The sequence below is a fragment of the Gigantopelta aegis genome, chromosome 15, assembly GCF_016097555.1.
Source record: "Gigantopelta aegis isolate Gae_Host chromosome 15, Gae_host_genome, whole genome shotgun sequence".
Taxonomy (NCBI): Eukaryota; Metazoa; Mollusca; class Gastropoda; order Neomphalida; family Peltospiridae; genus Gigantopelta; species Gigantopelta aegis.
The window spans coordinates 11,543,368-11,563,081 of NC_054713.1; the positions used below are offsets into that span (position 1 = coordinate 11,543,368).

A 19,714-nucleotide genomic window follows, 5' to 3' on the forward strand; every position below is an offset into this window, starting at 1 on the left:
TGTAATCTTCTCACCATATTTGTATAGAAAGTGATTGTTATGAATGCATTAGTATACTATACGATATACGCATTTGTGCGCATTCTGATTACGGACAAATGGATTTTGCGCCTTAGATCGGTTCTAAATTTATACACAGTGCGTTGAGCTATATTAGGGAAGGGAAGGATTGTTTTAATAACTCCTTGGCACATATTTAAACTATGGCTGTTTGGTGTATATTATTTTAATCCTTGAAAAAGGGAGACCGAGAGAGGGAGAGAAAAGATGCAACCACCACGTTACTCCTAGCAATAAAGCATGCTACTGGGTTATATTAATTTCTTACACACCCGTTGGTGAGAACACCATGCGTTAGTTTTTATAACACTTTATTATTATTATATATATATATATATATATATTTTAATTTACCGTTAGGCCTATTTAAATATTTTATTGTCCCCAGCTCATTTTGACGATGCCAGGGTTGGGGAGCCCTGATTCATCGCCCCAAGAAGATGAATTACATTATACACGCTAAATACTAGGAGTACATACACATTGTGGTAGTATGCTGATTATTGTAATAGAATACTTATACAAATAATGTAGATGATGATATATATATTTAATACTAATGCATAGGGGCCTATGCACATGTAGATAGTAATATTAATAACACATTATAAATGGCTAGATAATACAAATATATTTAAATAGGCTGGTTGATGTAATGGGGACATAAAATAAATATAGTTTAGACAGAAGGACTGTTAAAAAGAAAAGTTGTAGTAGTAATTATAGTGATTAGTAACAATGTCAAAATTCATGTCAAGCGTTCGCTTGATAATTGTTTCTATTTCCTTCCATCAGATTACCTTCTTGACCGATAAGTCATTTCCATGGTGTCCAGATTGTATTATACTGTTCATATCTAGTTTTTAAAAAGAATATATTTTTCTATTTCGTATTTATTTTGCAAAACGTTTTGAGCAGCTATTTTTTATAACACATGGTTGTTTAGGCTACACATGTACGTGTGTTAACAATTTCAAGACATACGACTGGCTGCTCAAAGGTCACCAATGCCATACAATGATACATCCAATGATACATCCAATGAAAAACTACACGATGGAAATCGATTACATTGTGACGTATAGTTAAACCTAACAAACATGGGTCTGTGACGCGTGTGTTAGCTACAAATGCAACGGCTGTAAATAACTTTTAGTCGAAAAATATGTAAAAATTTGCTCAGATACATTTTAAAAACAACTCGTCGTGAGATAAATGGTATCTAACGCCAACTAATAGCTGTATGGTTGTACCGTAATGCTAGCTATTATGAATAAATGTTATCCAGATTCAAACTTTTTTCTTTCTTTTTAATTTGAGCAAAAGCCAGCCCACACGCCTATGATTTCAGCATTTTAATATTAATACATTTTGAACAGCTAGTTAATTGTCATTCCCCAACTTTAATGCAAAATTTACACAAAGTTTTTATTCCTGTTTCCAATTTACTGTCACAGCTCACACAATCATGGCAAAATGTTTTATTTATGATTAACAACACTTATAAGAATAAGCTTTCTTAAGACAGGCAACCCTTTCACATTAATTTTGTTATGTTTTATTCTATTTGTATAATGCATGCCATGCAATGCAGTACTTTAGATATTTTGACGGGATATTCAATGTGCACCTGCTATTGGTATCCTGGTAATTGGTAAATACGGGAGGGGGGGGGGGGTGTTCTGTCAGGTCTTGTAAAGGACGTTGACATTGCCAACATGATACTACATTTAGGGAGCTCAGGGGTTGGCCTGGATTTTTTCTGCCATAAAAGGTGCATTTTAAAAGTAAAAGTTTATATTGTTTAACAACACCACTAGAGCAAATTGATTTTAATCACCAGCTGTTGGATTTCTGACAGTCTTTCTGAGAAAACCCATTACATGTTTTTTACTAATAGCAAGGGATCTTTTATATGTACTTTTACACAGACAGTGCGGGACGTAGCCCAGTGGTAACGCCTTCGCTTGATGCACAGTCGGTCTGGGTTCGATCCCTATTGGTGGGCCCATTGGGCTATTTCTCGCTCCAGCCAGTGCACCACGACTGGTATATCAAAGACTGTGGTATATGTTATCCTGCCTGCCATTTCACTACTTTGACAACTCTTCTGAGCTTTGAATAGCGTTTTTAGACGGATCCCAGTCGAGGCATGGGATTTTTAATCTAGATACCGACTCCAAACCTTGAGTGAGTGCTCCGCAAGGCTCAATGGGTAGGTGTAAACCTCTTGCACCGACCAGTGATCCATAACTAGTTCAACAAAGGCCATGGTTTGTGCTATCCTGCCTGTGGGAAGCGCAAATAAAAGATCCCTTGCTGCTAATCGGAAGAGTAGCCCATGTAGTGGCGACAGCGGGTTTCCTCTCAAAATCTGTGTGGTCCTTAACCATATGTCTGACGCCGTATAACCGTAAAATAAAATGTGTTGAGTGCGTCGTTAAATAAAACGTTTCTTTCTTTTATCACGGAATTATCTCAGATTATGTAAAAAAAACAAAAAAAACAATCAACCAACAGAAAATCCTCTGTAAAGTTTACTGCTCAAGCTTGAGATATCTGGAGTCATAGGCATTCGGGCTCACATTTTTATGGTGGGGCGGGATGTGGCCCAGTGGTAAAGCGTTCGCTTGATGCGTGGTCGGTCTAGGATCGATCCCCGTTGGTGGACCCATTGGGCTATTTCTCATGTCTGTGGGATGTTGCATATAAAAGATCCCTTGCTGTTAATTGAAGAGTAGCCAATGTAGTGGTAACAGCGGGTTTCCTCTCTCAATATCTGTGTGATCCTTTACTTTATGTCAGACGCCATATAACCGTAAATAAAATGTTGAGTGCGTCATTAAATAAAACATTTCCTTCCTTTCCCATTTTTATGGGGGTGGGGGTGGTAGGTTGATTTTGCCAGAATCTGGATGACATTTATTCATATTAGCATTACTGTGAAACTGCTATATATAGAGTTACAAACGAATCACAACACAGTGTCTCAGGGTAGCACATTTTGCACGAATATCTTTATAATTTTCGCTTAAATTTGAGGATATGCTCCAGCACTAGGGGGCAGGGAACCCCACCCCACCCCCACCCCACCCTACCCCTGTCTCGTATGCTTATGCCTTCAGTTGACCACTGAGTTCAGATGTAAGTATTAAGTATCATACTTTCATATCAAACAACTATACATAACATTTTGAGAAAACACACCTTTCGTAGGAATCAAAAATCAAAAGGTCTTAAGTCACATTTTAAAACTTTATTCATATTCATGTTACATACACTAGTATTAACATAAAAATATACAAATAAGAAAAAAAGAACAATGTTTAATAAGACAAAAAGAACAATGGTTACTACGAGAAAAAGAACAATAGTTAAATAACTAAAAACAAATGCAACATGATGTAAGGTCTTGCCTATAAATATTTTATGATGACCTTGACCCATTATGCAAATGTGTGCAACCGACTAGTAAAAGTTTGATTGGCCTAAAAGATTTTGTTTCTAATGGTATGACCTTTGACCTTATACTAACAACTTTTTACTGACTATTAGTGTGTTCAAATAATACAGACAGATTTGTACAAAGACATACAAATTAAGTTCCATATATATATATATATATATATATATATATATATATATATAAACAGAAGTATAAAAATAAAGAAGTGTGTTTTCTCTAAAGCATATTCATTTATCATTGGCTTTTGGATGTTAAAGAGTTGGTAATTCTGACATAGTCTTCAGAGAAAACCCGCTACATTTTTCCATTACTAGCAAGAGATCTTTGATGTGCATTTTCTCACAGATAGAACAGCACATACCACAGCCTTTTATATACCAGTTGAAAGAGCACTGGTAAAGATGGCCAAAAAACCTAATGGGTCTGCCGATGAGGTTTGATCCTACAACCTAAAACCCAAGCACTTCAATCGAGTGCTCTACTAACCAAGGTTAAAAATACAAAGCCAAGTAACAAACATACAACTTTTAACTAAAATACGATGTACTTGTTATATAAAATAAATACATGGACATGTACTTGTTTTATAAAATGTTCTAATAAAATGACAAATGCACACAACAAAGAATAACTTTAGCTCTAAGAACACATGGTGAAACCTCTTATGTACCAAAACATAAAAAATAAAAAATCAACAGGAAACTGGGTCTATAAAGCAAAGCAATATTTCACAACATTTATTGGCACATTGTTGCTTGATGGCATGCTAAAATATGATTAAAACTGTTACGGCATACAGAGTCAAACATATGCTATGTAGCCACCAAAGAGAGGATCAAAACATAGAGTTTTAAAGACACTGTCCTGAGTGTGCTGCCATTGCAGGCATCAAAATACATTTATGCAGTTTGTAGTAACCCATGAACAGGTTACGGTACCATAAATTATTGGCCTGGTAACAACACACTATTTAAGTTAACAAGTTTCCATTATTATTACTGTAACATCTTTTTAAATACACAGTGATATAGTATTACCAGTATATATTATTCATTTAGTATATATTATTATTATGATATTCATTTAATGTACTGACCTCACTGTATTGACAGCGTTAGACATTTGTATTTTTATATTTTAACAACACAGTTAACGAACATTATGTGGTGTTTTTGTTTAGTAAGATTTGAAGTACCATTCTCAACTTTTTTGACATGTGGTCACCTCTTGGTAACCAGAATGACATGTTTCTGACTAACTGAGACTCTGTAATAACTAAAGAAATAGAGAATAATACATGAGTGGCCGTTAGATACCATTTATCTCACAACAAGTTGTTTTAAAATGTATTCTATTTCTTACATATCCTCAAAAACCAGGTTTTAAGCAAATTTTAACATCTTTTTTTACTAAAAGTTATTTACAGCCGTTGCACTTGTAATTGACTTACGCGTCACAGACACATGAATGTCTGGTTAACTATATGTCACAGTCTAATCGATTTCCATTGTGTAGTTTTTCATTGGATGTATGGCATTGGTGCCCTGGTCATCACCTAGGAGCAGCTAGTTGTATGTCTTGAAATTGTTAACACATGTACATGTGTTAACAACCATGTGTAACCAAAAATAACGTATAGTGTTCTCACTAACTGGTATGTAAGAAAGATATTTTCTACATTTCATTGCTTAAAATATCAGGGTCTGTGTACACATTGTGTGTTTTGTTGTCCTAATGTTTATAGTAGGACAAACTGGATAATACGGTACATATGGCTATTCAAATATGCAACATAATTTGTATTGATTTAATGCTAAACGGTTCTGTGCAGCTGAATATGCAAATAAACCGATATGCAATAAAGTGGATTTGACTGTATCTCCAAATACTTATGAGAAAAAAAAAGTATGAGGAAGTAAAATGGAATTTCAGCTACTACAAACATTAGGATGTCCAGAAACACCTTGGATATACATACTGATATTCTAAAGAAACAAATTAATTAAAATATAAGTTTTCATTAGAAAGTCTGTTAGTCAGATACATGTACATCTTAACAATGGCAGCCAACACTCAGGACAGTCTCTTGACAGACAGACTGAAAGAAATGTTTTTATTTAACGACGCACTCAACACATTTTATTTACAGTTATATGGCATCAGACATATGGTTAAGGACCACATAGATATTGAGAGGAAACCCGCTGTTGCCACTTCATGGGCTACTCTTTTTGATTAGCAGCAAGGGATCTTTTATATGTACCATTCCACAGACAGGGTAGTACATACCATGGCCTTTGATATACCAGTTGTGGTGCACTGGCTGGAACGAGAAATAGCCCAATGGGTCCACCGACAGGGATCGATCCAGGTCAGTTTGTACTATAGATACACTAGAAGGTTTGGGAGAAGAAAAAAGATAGCCATTTCAAATACATTTGTTTAATACAAGTGACAATAATCCAATACATCTGCCATCAACTCAATTTGGATGGCAGATGTATTGGACTAAAGTGAGAATTTTACACACTTAATAGTTCATTACTCTGTTTCATCCTCGATGAATAAAAATAAAATACCACCACATTTATTCGTTGAGTATTGAGTAATACATGTACATGTATAATCACTGCCGGATTTATAAGGGGGTAAAGGGGGCAATTGCCAGAGGGGCCCCCCCAGACTAAGGACTTCCTTTATAAAAAAAATTTTAATAATTATAAAAAAAAAAATATTTGTCATGTAATGTAATTTAATTTCTATGTTGAGGGGCCCCTGAGCCTAAAGTGATTCTCTATGTAAGTTTCAGAGATCGCTACACAATATTAAAACATTAAACAAGTAGGTGTTAATGAATTTTCATTTGACTAAAAATGTATTTCGAAATTTTTGAAACAAAATGTTCCATGCTTTACCTAGTGGGGTGCATGTATGGGAAGAATGGGGAACAGTGACATCCCTGACAAAATAAGAAAATGGGCCCATTTTAGTTCAAAAGTGCCATTTTTTGTCAAATTCACGAACTGAACTTAACACTAAAATCACCTGAAGTACAAAACAAAATGCTCCATGCTTTACCTAACGGTGTGCAAGTATGGGAGGGGGGATGGGGAAAAGTTACATCCCTGACAAAATAACAAAAAGTGCCCATTTTAGTTCAAAAGTGCCATTTTTTGTCTACCTGGGCCACTTTTCACAAAGCGAACTTAGCATTAAAATCATCTTAAGTACATAACCACCGTATGCACTTGAGGTGATCTTAGTTATAAGATCGTGTTGTGGAATGTAGCCCTGGAAAAGATACTATATCACAGTACCTTGATTTGTTTTTTTATTGCCACCCAACTATTTTAGGCTAGGCACAACCCTACACAGATGATAATTTTAAAAAAGTAGATATTGACAGACATAAAAATCATATATTTGGTTATAATACAAAAACATATGATTAGTGTAGATATGTGTAGCATATAAAGCTAATAAGATAATCGATGATAAGGAATTCGATAAGTAATCACTAGATCTATCTGGTAGAATTCTGGACGGATGGTATATGTTTATACTGGTTGGTTGTTTGTGTGTGTGTGTGTTTGTGTGTGTGTTGTGTGTTTGTGTGGGGTGTGTGTGTGTTTGTGGGTGTGTGTATGTGTACATCTATATTCTCAAAGAATAATCAAAATTTGGAATTTGAAATTACTTTTAGTTTTGTTCAACACTTATTTTTAAGTACATCTTCTTATTCAATGTATTGGAACCAGATATGTACTCTAAATGTTATTTAATTTCTAGCTTTGTTCGATGTGCAATTTAAAATGCATATTCATTGTAAAGAAACAAAAACATATACAAATGATATATGAATAATAAAAAAATGTAGGAAAATTATTCATTTCTATTCAGCCCTTGATATATATTTCAACCATTAAATATTTATTGAAATTGTTTCTGGAAGACAATGTGAGATTCATGTTCCTCAGCATATCGGTAAATAATAAATTAAAATTTTAATTTTAACACAATGCTGTCGAACATTAAATTAGTAATGTAATGTAACAAAATAGTACAAAACTAGCTACAAACGTATGGTATAATACAAGTTTTCTTAGTTAATATTATTACTTCAGCATTTCACATTGCTACATGACAAAAAGTGTAACTATACAAAGAGATTTATTTTTAAATACTGTAGGTAAAACAAATATTTTAAGGCATTTGACGAAACCACAAGCGGCTATTGACTTGATTCCAACCATCACTCAAATGCTCTTTTGCTTCTATAATAATCACGCCAAAGCTTATAATGATTCACAACACCAATGTAAGACAACTCTATGAAGCAGGGGTTGAAAAATCCACTTACTCCAAATAAGAAATATCCGACTTGGACTGATGAACATTCTTTATTCTTTATTTTATTGCTGTAATACATCAATCACTAGCCTGAACCTTGTGAATGATCAGGACTAAAGACTTTATTAAATATTTAGTTTTGACTTTAGCTAGTGGATTTACAGATATATTTTTAATTTATTTTTAAATCCAGGCTAGAGATTTTCGAAGCTATCTTAGCGCTACAAAATCGTAAAACCGCTGTAAGCTAGGACGTCACTACAGGGGCCTAGTTTACATATACGCAGGTACGCAGCTGCGTACCACCTGAGATTACAAATATTATTTTTTTTAAATTAAAATATATTATGTAAATGCACAGCCAATAGCGTTTTATTCCATCGCTGAAAAAGTTTGCGTACCACCTGAAGATCCCAAGCTAGGCCCCTGCACTACAACACAAGCCATACTGACATCATAGCGTGCGATGTTTTACGACATCATAGCACTAAGATGGCTTTGAAGATCTGGGCTCAGGTTATTATAAATTCACGGTTTTATTACATGAACACACACACACACACACACACCACTAATCGATTAAATGGAAAAGTTAAAAGTCTGTTTTCTTTAACGACACCACTAGAGCACATTGATATATTAATCATTGGCAATTGGATGTCAAACATTTGGTAATTTTTACATATATAGTCTTAGAGAGGGAAACTTGCTACATTTTTTCACTGGTAGCAAGAGATCCTTTATATGCACCACCACAGACAGGATAACACATACCACAGACTTTAGATATACCAGTCATGGTGCACTGGCTGGAATGAGAAATAACCCAATGGGCCCACCAACGGGGATAGATCCTAGACCGACCACACATCAAGTGAGTGCTTTACCACTGGGCTACGTCCTGCCCCATGGTAATTGGAAGCCTTAAATCTAGATTCTAATGCCATTGTAATAAGTTATAACATCATTAAACTGGTATAGTTTTAGGAGACTAAGAGTTTGATAATATAGACTAGAATTTGATAATAATAAATATACATTCAGACTCAGAATAATTTCACATGGCTGCATGTGTACAAAAAACAAAAACAAAAACCCAAACCCAACAACCCATTTCAGGTAAAAAAACCAAGTTTTACATAGAAATACCACACAATGAGTTGTCTCAGGACTAACTACATGTAAAATATAGTCTTGAGAGCAAGAGAAGATCACACTGGAGAAAACATGGAGGGTTTTCTCTTTTATAGATCCGGGATGGGAATTGATGAACTGTAAAAAAAAAGACGAAATCTAGAGGGGTCCCGGAAATTCTTGAAATCCTAGGTTAAAATCTATGCCATCTGACACATTTTGAAGGAAAGGACGATTAAAATGCGAGAAAACGCAATGTTCCATGAGAGGAAAACATCTGATCCGAGGAGAATTCCCACCCCTGATAGATACATCACCTGTCCTCAAAACTAGTGTAGGGAATATGCACTAGTCTTGAGGACAGGTGATGTTGAAAAGAAATGTTGAATTAAGCCAAATGCACACAGCAATCAAAAATATGTCACCCCACCCCACCTCCCCAAAAAACCGTGTTCAGTTAAAATATGTTTAGTGAATGAAACCATGCTTGATTTCAAAAACACATTTACCAAATCAGTTGCAAAACATCCCCACTCCCATGCAAAGTAAGACAGCAAACAAAACCTTTAAAAACTCTTAAAATGTTTCTTACAGTAAAACATGTTTATGACTGACGTGTGTTTGGCTTTAATGTATATTTTGGCTTAACAGACGTTTATGCTTGACACACACCTACTAATTAACACTGACTAAACAGTTGAGTCGGCATTAATTGGTAGATGTGTGCAGGGCAAAGACACAACAGTCGTGTCTAATCCTCCGGTTTTTTCCCCATTAGACGGTCATATCGGCTGGTGTACATTTACACATTTTCAGACTACTACTGACTTGACAGTCAAGTTGGTGTTAATCGGTAGGTGTGTGCCAAGCATTAGTGTTTTTGATCATGGACTCTGTAGTGCTGTTTGTCTTTTGTTTTGTTCACACGTTAGGACCGTCTAACTGGTTTGAATGTTCCTGTAGGATCCGTCAAATAGTATTTGTTCCACACCTCCACATGCTGAGTCTGTCGCCCCCATGGCTTAAATCGACCGTTCCAGTGCAGAAGCTTGGCACCCCGGATAAACTGTTTCGTGTAGCTCGTGCCTGGAGTCCATCCTAGAAAGAAGGAATATCTGATGGTATTATCTCATGCATATTCTACATGACTTCCAAATGGTTAATGTTACGTCACGCACGATTCCCATTTAAGATTCTATTGCATTGCTCTGTGATTTTGCGAACCCATAAATCATGATATTGCACTGGTTCCAGTGTAAAACGGGGAATCCCCTCAGCATTGACCAATGATCGACAGAATTCAGAAGTTGTGGTGTCTTACAGATAGTGGTGTCGTGTTTCACATAGTACAATATATTTGTGCTTACTAGATTGCTTGTAAACAGGCCTAGTTTGAGTATTTCTTTTTAAAATTAAATAACTGAAGTAATATGATAAGACCATGTTAATTATATATGGAATGTGAAAATTAAATATCAACCTCAGCCTCTGGCCTCGGTCCATGTAATTATTTTCACTCCATAAAACATCATATTGGTCTCAACACAGTGCCATAATTACTTAATATTACCTAAAAATGTGATTAAAGTTAAAAGATGGTTTTTAGCAACACCACCAGAGCACATTGCTTTATTAATCAATGGCTACTGGAAGGAAGGAAATGTTTTATTTAACGAAGCACTCAACACATTTTATTTACGGTTATATGGCGTCAGACATATGATTAAGGACCACACAGATATTGAGAGATGAAAACCGCTGTCACCACTTCATGGGCTACTCATTTCTTTGATATACCAGTCATGGTGCACTGGCTGGAATGAGAAATAGCCCAAAGGGCCCACCGATGGGGATCGATTCCAGACCGACCGCGCATTGAGCGAGTGCTTTACCACTGGGCTACGTCCTGCCCTCACTGGCCACTGGATGTTCAACATTTGGGAATTTCCACGTATAGTCTTAAAGCATAAGTGTATGAGACAAGGGGCAACTGCCCCCCCCCCCCCCCCCCCCCCCCCATATGCTCTAGCAAATTCTAAAATTCAGGCAAAAAGGACAGCGCTAGTCGGACAAAATGAGCTAGACTGAAACCTTTTCACTGTATATTTCCATCATTCTACACACAACATTACTTGTAATCCATGTAAAAATGTGTAGTGATTCGTTTGCAAGCTTATATAGCTGTTTGGCAGTAATGTTAAAATGAATAAATGTTGTTATCCAGATTCAGGAATTTTTACATTTAATTTGGATAAAAATCAGCCTGCGCCCTCTTCTTCACCTACAACAATGGGAGTCTGTACAGTGGGTACACCTACATGTATGTCTTGGAAAAAACCCAATGTTTTTTATATTATTAGTATGGGATTTTTTATTTGCACTTTCTAACAGACAGCCAGTGCACCACGACTGGTATATCAAAGGCCGTGGTATGTGCTATCCTGTCTATGGGATGGTACATATAAAAGATCCCTTGCTACTAATCGAAAAGAGTAGCCCATGAAGTGGCGACAGTGGGTTTTCTCCCTCAATATCTGTGTGGTCCTTAACCATATGTCCGACGCCATATAACCGTCAATAAAATGTATTGAATGCGTCGTTAAATAAAACATTTCCATTTCTAACAGACAGAACATCTCATACTGTTACCAAGGTCTTTGATGTACCAGTCGTGGTGCACTGACTGAGATGGAAAATATCCAGTCAGAGAACAGGACCACCAAGGGGATTTGATCCTTCAACCCCAGCACCTCAGCTGAGCACTCTTCCAGCTGAGCTACAACCCTACCACTAAATAACAACATAAAATCAATGATAAATGACCCTCTAATAGCTTTATGAGAAATACTATACATATCAACACAGACAGGGTACGACAATGTCCAGGGTAAGTTTTATTATTTCAAAGTTTGCTTTTCTTTAATGACACCACTAGATTATATTGATTTATTGATTATTGGCTATTGGATGTAAATGGAGAAAACTTGAGTGTTTTCTCTTTTATAGATACATTACCTGTCCTCAAACAAGTGCACCTCCCCCCCACGCAAGTGGTCTGGTCCGAACATCCCAACAGCCAATGGGATGGCCTAAATTCTTCTACTGCATACTGCTCTCTAGTTCCGGTCACATGACTGTAACTTCCTTCTTTTTCCCTGAGCGCATCGCACGGAGAACAGGAAGCGGGGAGGCCCGGGCGGGATGAATCTTGAGGACAGGTAATGTATCTATAAAAGAGAAAACACTCAAGTTTTCTCCATTTCTATAGACATTACCTGTCCTCAAACAAGTGCAGCATTCAACAGATGGTGGTGGGTGCCGAGATCCGTAGATGCTTGTGATAACTCCCCAACCGGAAAGAGGCTGACTAGTGGAAGAAATAAGGCCAACCTTGGTAAGCCCTCATCCTAGGGATGCCCGTCACAGACCAATGCAGGTGATGTTAGTAACAACAACCAGAATGGTGGCATCCGTCAGCAGTGGCAGGTACGGCTCCTAGAACACATGGACCAGGAGGCGGAAGCCACATCTCATGCTGGTTCTGACAGGGTGGGAAGACGTAGCCACCAGGGATGCAGGTGTTAGGTAACCCTCACGTATTGAAGTGTTATAGTTTTTTCAATAACAAGCGACAACCTAATGAGGTGCATCCGTCAGAACATTGAACAAAACAAGACCCCCGAGTGTTTTCTGTCTAGTACACCAAAGATCTGTTAGTTCAATAACGACAACCAATAACCACATGCAGTGCAGGGTAAAGGTTATCGAGACAAAAGTTCCGGCACCAGTACGTGAACTGTGCAAAAGAACAAAAGTCTAAGCAATCCTCATCTGTCTATTCGATGGACATCTCGGTATGCAGCCCAGAATCAGACAGACATCAACGGCGACGAGGACGGCTTGTATTCAACAGAGTCTGTGCAGCAACAACCGGACCCAGATGATGGAACCCCTCAACGTCTTCTGTGGTGACATCCCTCAGATAATAGTTGGCGAAGATGGAGTCCGTAGCCCAGAACCAACCAGTGATAATGTGCTGAATGGGTGTGTTGCAGTGCAGGGACATCGTGGCAGCCAAGGCACGGAGTTCATGCGGATTAGAAGCAGCAGACGGAGCAGGTAAACCCTCCTTCTGATAGGCGGTCAGGATAGAAGACCGGATCCAGGTGGCCACCGTGTTCTTGGTAAGGTCCCTCAACCGACTCTGGTTACAGGAAAGGAAAAGTCTTTTGCGATGTTGTCGAAAAGATCTGGTCCTCTCGATGTACTGGTGCAGGGCTCTGACAGGGCACAACGCCAAGTCCTCAACGTCCGCCGGACCAACGATAGAGGAGAGGGCCTGCACAACATACGAACGAGGCGCTTGGTCTGGTAACTGATTCTTTGCAACAAAGTTCATGAGTAACCCCAAGTTGACTGCACGCCGATCTTGGTGAAAACGTACCAAGTCTACATCAAGAGCATGGAGTTCTGAGACACGGGCAGCCGTGGCAAAAACCGAGTAAAAAAACACCGTCTTCCGCATCAAGTCTTGCAGGGAAGAGGATTCGATCGGCTCATAAGGTGCGGTCGATAACGCTCGTAACACCAGATTCAGGTCCCATCTTGGTGGCCGAAACCGGTGTACTTGATCATCAAGGCGAAACCCTTTGATCATCTTATGGATCTCAGGAATACCCGATAACTTCGTTCCAGTAGCGACATCACGAACAGTAGCGATGACCGAAACGTACCCAGCGATGGTAGACCCCTTTAATCGTAAAGTGGTCCGCAGATACAGCCAAAAAACCCAGCAAGACGAAGTATCTGGATCGTCTGAGGTTTGAGGTTTTGCCGGAAAACACCCTCGGTGAAAGCAAAGCCATCTGACGTTAGTAGTAGATGATCTGTGCGCTTTCAAAATGGCCGCCGTAGAATGTGAAGAAAAACCTTTCTTTCTCAAACTCTTGGCGATAAAGTCCACGCGTGCAGTTGGAACAACTGCGGACGTGGATGGTATAGTCTTGACGTGGGATGCAGCAAATACAGATGCATCCCAGTCTGGCAGCGGTAAAGGATGTGGATCGGCAAGACGTATTAGATCTGGATACCACATCCTGGATGGCCACATTGGAGCAATGAGTAACAGGCGACAATGGTACAGCTGAAACCTCTGAAGCACCCTTGGAAGGAGGATTCGTGGAGGAAAAGCGTACGCGTCCATCTGTTCCCAGCTGATGGCCAAGGCGTCGAGATCCAGAGCTTCGGGATCCAGCACACCGGAGACACGTAAACCCTCAGCTGATGGTTGAATCGTGTGGCGAAGAGATCGATGTTTGGTGTCCAAAGTCTGTCGCACACCCATCGAAACGCTTCGGGATGGAGCATCCATTCCGTCGGCTGTGGAGACGACGGCCGAGGACAGTGTGTCGACTAGTACATTGGAAACCCCTGGAATATGGCGAGCCCGAAGTTGCAACGGAATCTCGTCAACCAGCTTGTAGAGACGATAAGAAGTCAACTGCAGCAGACTGCTGGAGTGGGTTCCGCCCTGACGGTTGTATATATAAGCCACCGCGGTAGTACTGTCTGTGGCTACCATGAGAGAGGCGCCTGACAGCATCTCTCGCCAATGAAAGATGACGTAAACTGACAACACATCTCCAACAGGTTGATGTGTAGATCGGCTTCATCTGGAAACCCACAGCCACCAACAGGGACTGGACTGCAAGGCGACTGGTAAACCGGATCAGCAAATCTGCGTTTATTGTACTGAATGCATGGATTCAGAAACAAACTGGATACCGCGACCTCTAAGCATAAAATGTTGCGGCCGACGTCAAAATTACTATTGCAATGATACTTCATGAAACAGTAATAGAGTGATTCAGGAATCAAGACTCGGAAACAGCGACCCCGTGATACAGGCAAGAGCCAAGACAGCGTAGCAACTCGCTACGCTACATGCCCGATATACCTGGAAGTGAAGCAACGCAAAAACAGCAACCGGCTAAAATCCACGGCCGTCACACCACCGGTGCGAAACCAGCAGCAGAGACCATCTAGACAGCATCGGTCACGAACTTCTGGCGGTAACAACAGTAAACGTCAGTGAGTTGATAAGCCGCAATGAACCATAGGAAAAACGGGTGACGGTAAAACCCCCGTACCACGTGATGGCAACTGGATAACTTCCGGAACCAGCGGAAGTAGCGACGTCTTGCATCGCCACCGGATATAGAGAACGATCTGCCGAATGTCGCTGAACCTTCCTCGAACAAGAGAATATCGGTGCACGGGATCTCAACACAAGTGACCGGACCAGTAGACTTTCTTCGTCACCAACCCGGAACGCTTGTAAACGTCGACCCCTTCACGGCAAAGAGCCGTATGTAGACCACAGGTCTGCCAAGATTACCGGCTTGTGCTGAAAGTCAAGAATGGATCGCTTCAGGCAAGTTCGGTGACGATAGTGTGCAATCGTAGTGCACATCGACGTCACGGAAGATATAAGGTAGACCAACATCAAGAGTCGACGGCTAGAACAAGGCATATCCTCTGGCATCCTGCACATGAGGAGTTATGGTCGCCATGTACAACATGTACGGCTGAACTGAAGCCATCGACAGGACACGTTTGCCAATCTGTAAGTTCTAGGAAGACGTCTGGTCCCCGCCGGAAACAGCGTCATCCAAGGCCGGCGTCACACCGTTTGAAGGATAGGTTGAAGACGGGATAAGTAGTTTTTACGTTCGTTGTGACGAATGGGGAACGGCAACAAACGAAGTCTAATCAAGTAAACCGACATCGGATCAGTCCTCAACGGAAACCTTCTAGAATGGTGCGAACGTGGACTGTGAAGTGTACGAAAGCATATACACCGCAGCGACGACAAACAGGCACAGCCATGTGGGTCACTGCGGTCCGGATCTTCTATAACGGAAGGTGCCGACGCATCATCTGGGAAAATCGGTCAGTAACTGGCACAGGCACTTCGATCCAATGTACTGGCTGCATCGGAAACCACGGACCGTGGACGGTCCCGTCAGGCGCCGTGTAACCTGAACGCCGAATCAGCTGCCGACTGGTGTGGACGGTACGATGTACACGGACCGGCAGGAGCCGGTGGAAAGCACTTTGGACACTGCACCACTTCGATCGATCACGGGACGACGGTAACCGGAACGGTGAGCCGATGACGCAATTTTCCAATTCGTTACAGGGCTCCGTCTGCTTGCTGGAACACGATACGCACGGGCCCAGTTACTGGTAGCCGTGTAAACCGACGGGGGCCTGTGGCAGCCCAACGATCGAATGCCGATATCTGCCGGTGGATGGAACCTCCGTGGCGATAATCGAACCCTCTTGGCTGAAACCGGTGGATGGGCCAGCGGCGGTAGCATATCAATATGGACAGCCAGACAATCCCTCAGTGACAAGTGGTCCGCCGCATCCAGATCTTCCAGCACCGCATGAACCGATACATCATCAGAAAGTCACGTAGCACCGTGAACAGGCCAGTCGCTCTGGTCATGGCCCGATGGAGATACCGGAGAACCGGGACCGTGGGCGGTCCCTTGTGGATACCAGAGGAACGGATGACCACATCGTCGTTGGATGTGGCAAGGACGCAACATGGCGTAGACAGCCGCCAAGCAATCCCTCATAGTCATATGGTCCGTAGAGTCGGCTCTTCAATGACAGATGCCGCAGGCGCTTCATCACCAAAGTCTCGTAGAACTCGAGCACAGGCCAATCGATGTACCGTAATGGAAGCCGCTGGTTAAACCGGACCGTGGATGGTCCCGTCTAGCCCTCGGAGGCCTTGGAAGCCACATCAACTGAAGGTTTGGCGCTGACGATCCTATGGAACCCGTAGGGAGCCATACAGGTCATGTGGAACGGCTACGGTCCCGGCTCCGATGCGCCGAAGGGGACTTCCCCGCCGAAGATCGGTGAGCCTTGGGAATCCGTGGAGCGTCTATCTGAATGAGCCGGCTTCTTAGAGGGGGGCTGCGTAGAGAACGCAGGCCTGTCATCCGAAGTCCTAAGTAACGGTGGAGCTGAAGAAGCCGCACCCCCTGACGAGGGGACTGGAACCGGGACCTGACCCCGAACTCGCCGATTTAGGTAAGGTCGCCATTGACGCCATTGTTTCTTCCAGCATGGTCGGTAGAATTGAACGTAAACTCTCTTACCGCCACGGAGTCAGCAATCGAAGGCGAAGATTCCACCTTCTTGTTCCTCGAAGATTCCACCTTCTTGGTCCTCCTGACACCACCTTCAGGAAGCCGCGAACTCGACATCAGACAAGCCCGCACAAAGGTCGCATCTAGAAGTGAGGCACACGAACACGACAACCTGGGTCGCCGCCGGCTAACTTCTTCCAGCGTAACACGCTCGAACTAGTCGCCTGAACATTATCAGATATGATAATAGTAATTTTTCAATCTGTGAAAAGAAAGAAAATACCAACCATAAACACAAATACAAAGCCGGTAAATAAAGACGCCATTTTGCAAAATGGCGTCCGACACGACAACCGGCGATATAACAACATTCATGTAATTAACACTTTGCAAGTCAAGCGAAATACGCGAAAGACATATGAAAGCAACCGAAGCAACGAAAGCTAACGAAAAATTAAGGGGAAAACCATTTCACCCCAAACACAAAGCCAGTCAACACAGACGCCATTTTGCAATGGCGTCCGACACGACAACCGGCAATATAAACAACATTTCATGTAATTAAACGCTTGGAAGTCAAGTGAAATACGCGAAAAGAACATACGAAAGCTAATGAAAACGAAGGTGAAAAACATTTCACCCAAACACTAATACAAAACCAAAGGTCTTATAAAAGTTGACTCCAAACAGAGCCAAGCAAAAGGACGTCCAGACCCTTTAGCGAAGAGAAAAAGAAGGAAGTTACAGTCATGTGACCGGAACTAGAGAGCAGTATGCAGTAGAAGAATTTAGGCCATCCCATTGGCTGTTGGGATGTTCGGACCAGACCACTTGCGTGGGGGGGAGGTGCACTTGTTTGAGGACAGGTAATGTCTATAGAAACTGTATTTTGGTAATTCTGACAAAGTTTTAGAGAGTAAACCCACTAGATATTTCATTTAGCAGCAAGGGATCTTTTATATATGCACTTTCCCATTGACAAGATAGCACATACCACAGTCTTTGATGTACCAGTCGTAGTGCACTTGCTGGAACAAGAAATAGCCCATAGGTCCCACTGACGGGGATCGATCCTAGACCGACCATGCATCAGGTGAGCGCTTTACCATTAGGCTACATCCAGCTCCATTAGCATTTCAAATACATACATGCTGTTACAACACCCACCACCAAAAAAAAACTAAACAACCATGGCATAAAATTATATATATTTTTTTGTGTTCCTTAATTTAGCCCATGCATGACTACCTTACCTAAATATCTGACATGCCAGGTTGGGGGTATTTCTGTATATTTTTTGTAGAACACCAACATCATTGGGGGCTGAGAGCCACCACCACCCCTCTCATTTCCATATACCTCTTCCCTGAAAACCGAAGAAGAGATATCTTTTGATTAATACATCAGTAATATAAATTGAATATATGATTTATGTACCATTACCTACCCAACTACCTATAAATTATATCAAACAGTTTAAAGTTTTTTTTGTTAACATCACCACTAGAGCACATTGATTTGTTAATCATCGGCTATTGGATGTCAAACATTTGGTCATTATGACAGGGCCCATCCTGTTCATTGCCAAATTAGCCAATTGCTAAATAAATGTGTATCCAAAATGACTACAAACTTTGAGTTTTTAGCTCATAAATATTCCTTAAACTAATCACATTTCAATAACTTTCAAGGAAATATTCTATATATCTGAACGTTTAACATCACAGACTCATTTTTCACTCTATTATAATAACTTTATCCAAAATGTGTTACAGGTTGGGAGATTAACCAAACTTAGTGTCCATTTTTACAGGTTTGTGACTTTAAACTGAAAGTGAAAGTACTTTGTATTGAGCTGCATCCAGTACTCCAGCTGTTCAGTGATGCGTTGTTTCCCTCCTCATGCCGAGAGATCCGTGACGAACAGACCCGAGTTGAACGAGCACGTTTCGTCGGCTTTATCTTCATCCTCTTCGCAACCTGCCTTGTTCTTGAAGTCAATGTAGTCAGCATAGGTTGTTCTGAAACAATCAAAAACAAAAGAAATGTTTTATTTAACAAAACACTCAAAACATTTATATGTATGATGATATAGCGTCAGACATATGGTTATGGACCACACAGATATTGAGAGAGGAAACCCGCTGTCGCCACTTCATGGGTCTACTCTTTCCGGGGGGGATTAGCAGCAAGGGATCTTTTTATATGCAACCCATCCCACAGACAGGATTTTACATATCACGGCCTTTTTGATATACCAGTTGTGGTGCCACTGGCTTGAACAAGAAATAGCCCAATAGGGCCCACCGACGGGGATCGATCCCACACACGACCGCGCATCGAGCAGCGATGTAACCACAGGGCTACGTCCCGCCCTAGTTGTTCTGAAGAAGATTTTTTTTTTTTTTTTTTTTTTTTTTACATAAGATGATGTGAAGGGAGGTGACAAGAGACAAGGTAAGTGGTAAGGGCATAGAAGGGCAAGGCAAAACAGGGCGGTTTAATGTTGCTCGCCAAATCTCCAAAGAAAAAAAGT

At 40.8% G+C, this 19,714-nt stretch overlaps 1 protein-coding gene across 1 annotated transcript in view; it reads right to left on the reverse strand.

Annotated features, from left to right (window-relative positions):
* Positions 1–9,269: 9,269 nt before the first annotated feature.
* Positions 9,270–19,714, reverse strand: part of LOC121390254 (glycosyltransferase 8 domain-containing protein 2-like) — a 26,353-nt gene continuing 15,908 nt past the window's right edge. The window contains exon 9 of the mRNA XM_041522037.1: positions 9,270–10,108. Within this exon, the coding sequence (XP_041377971.1) occupies positions 9,939–10,108 (170 nt within the window). The 3' untranslated portion in view covers positions 9,270–9,938. The remainder of the gene's footprint in view (positions 10,109–19,714) is intronic.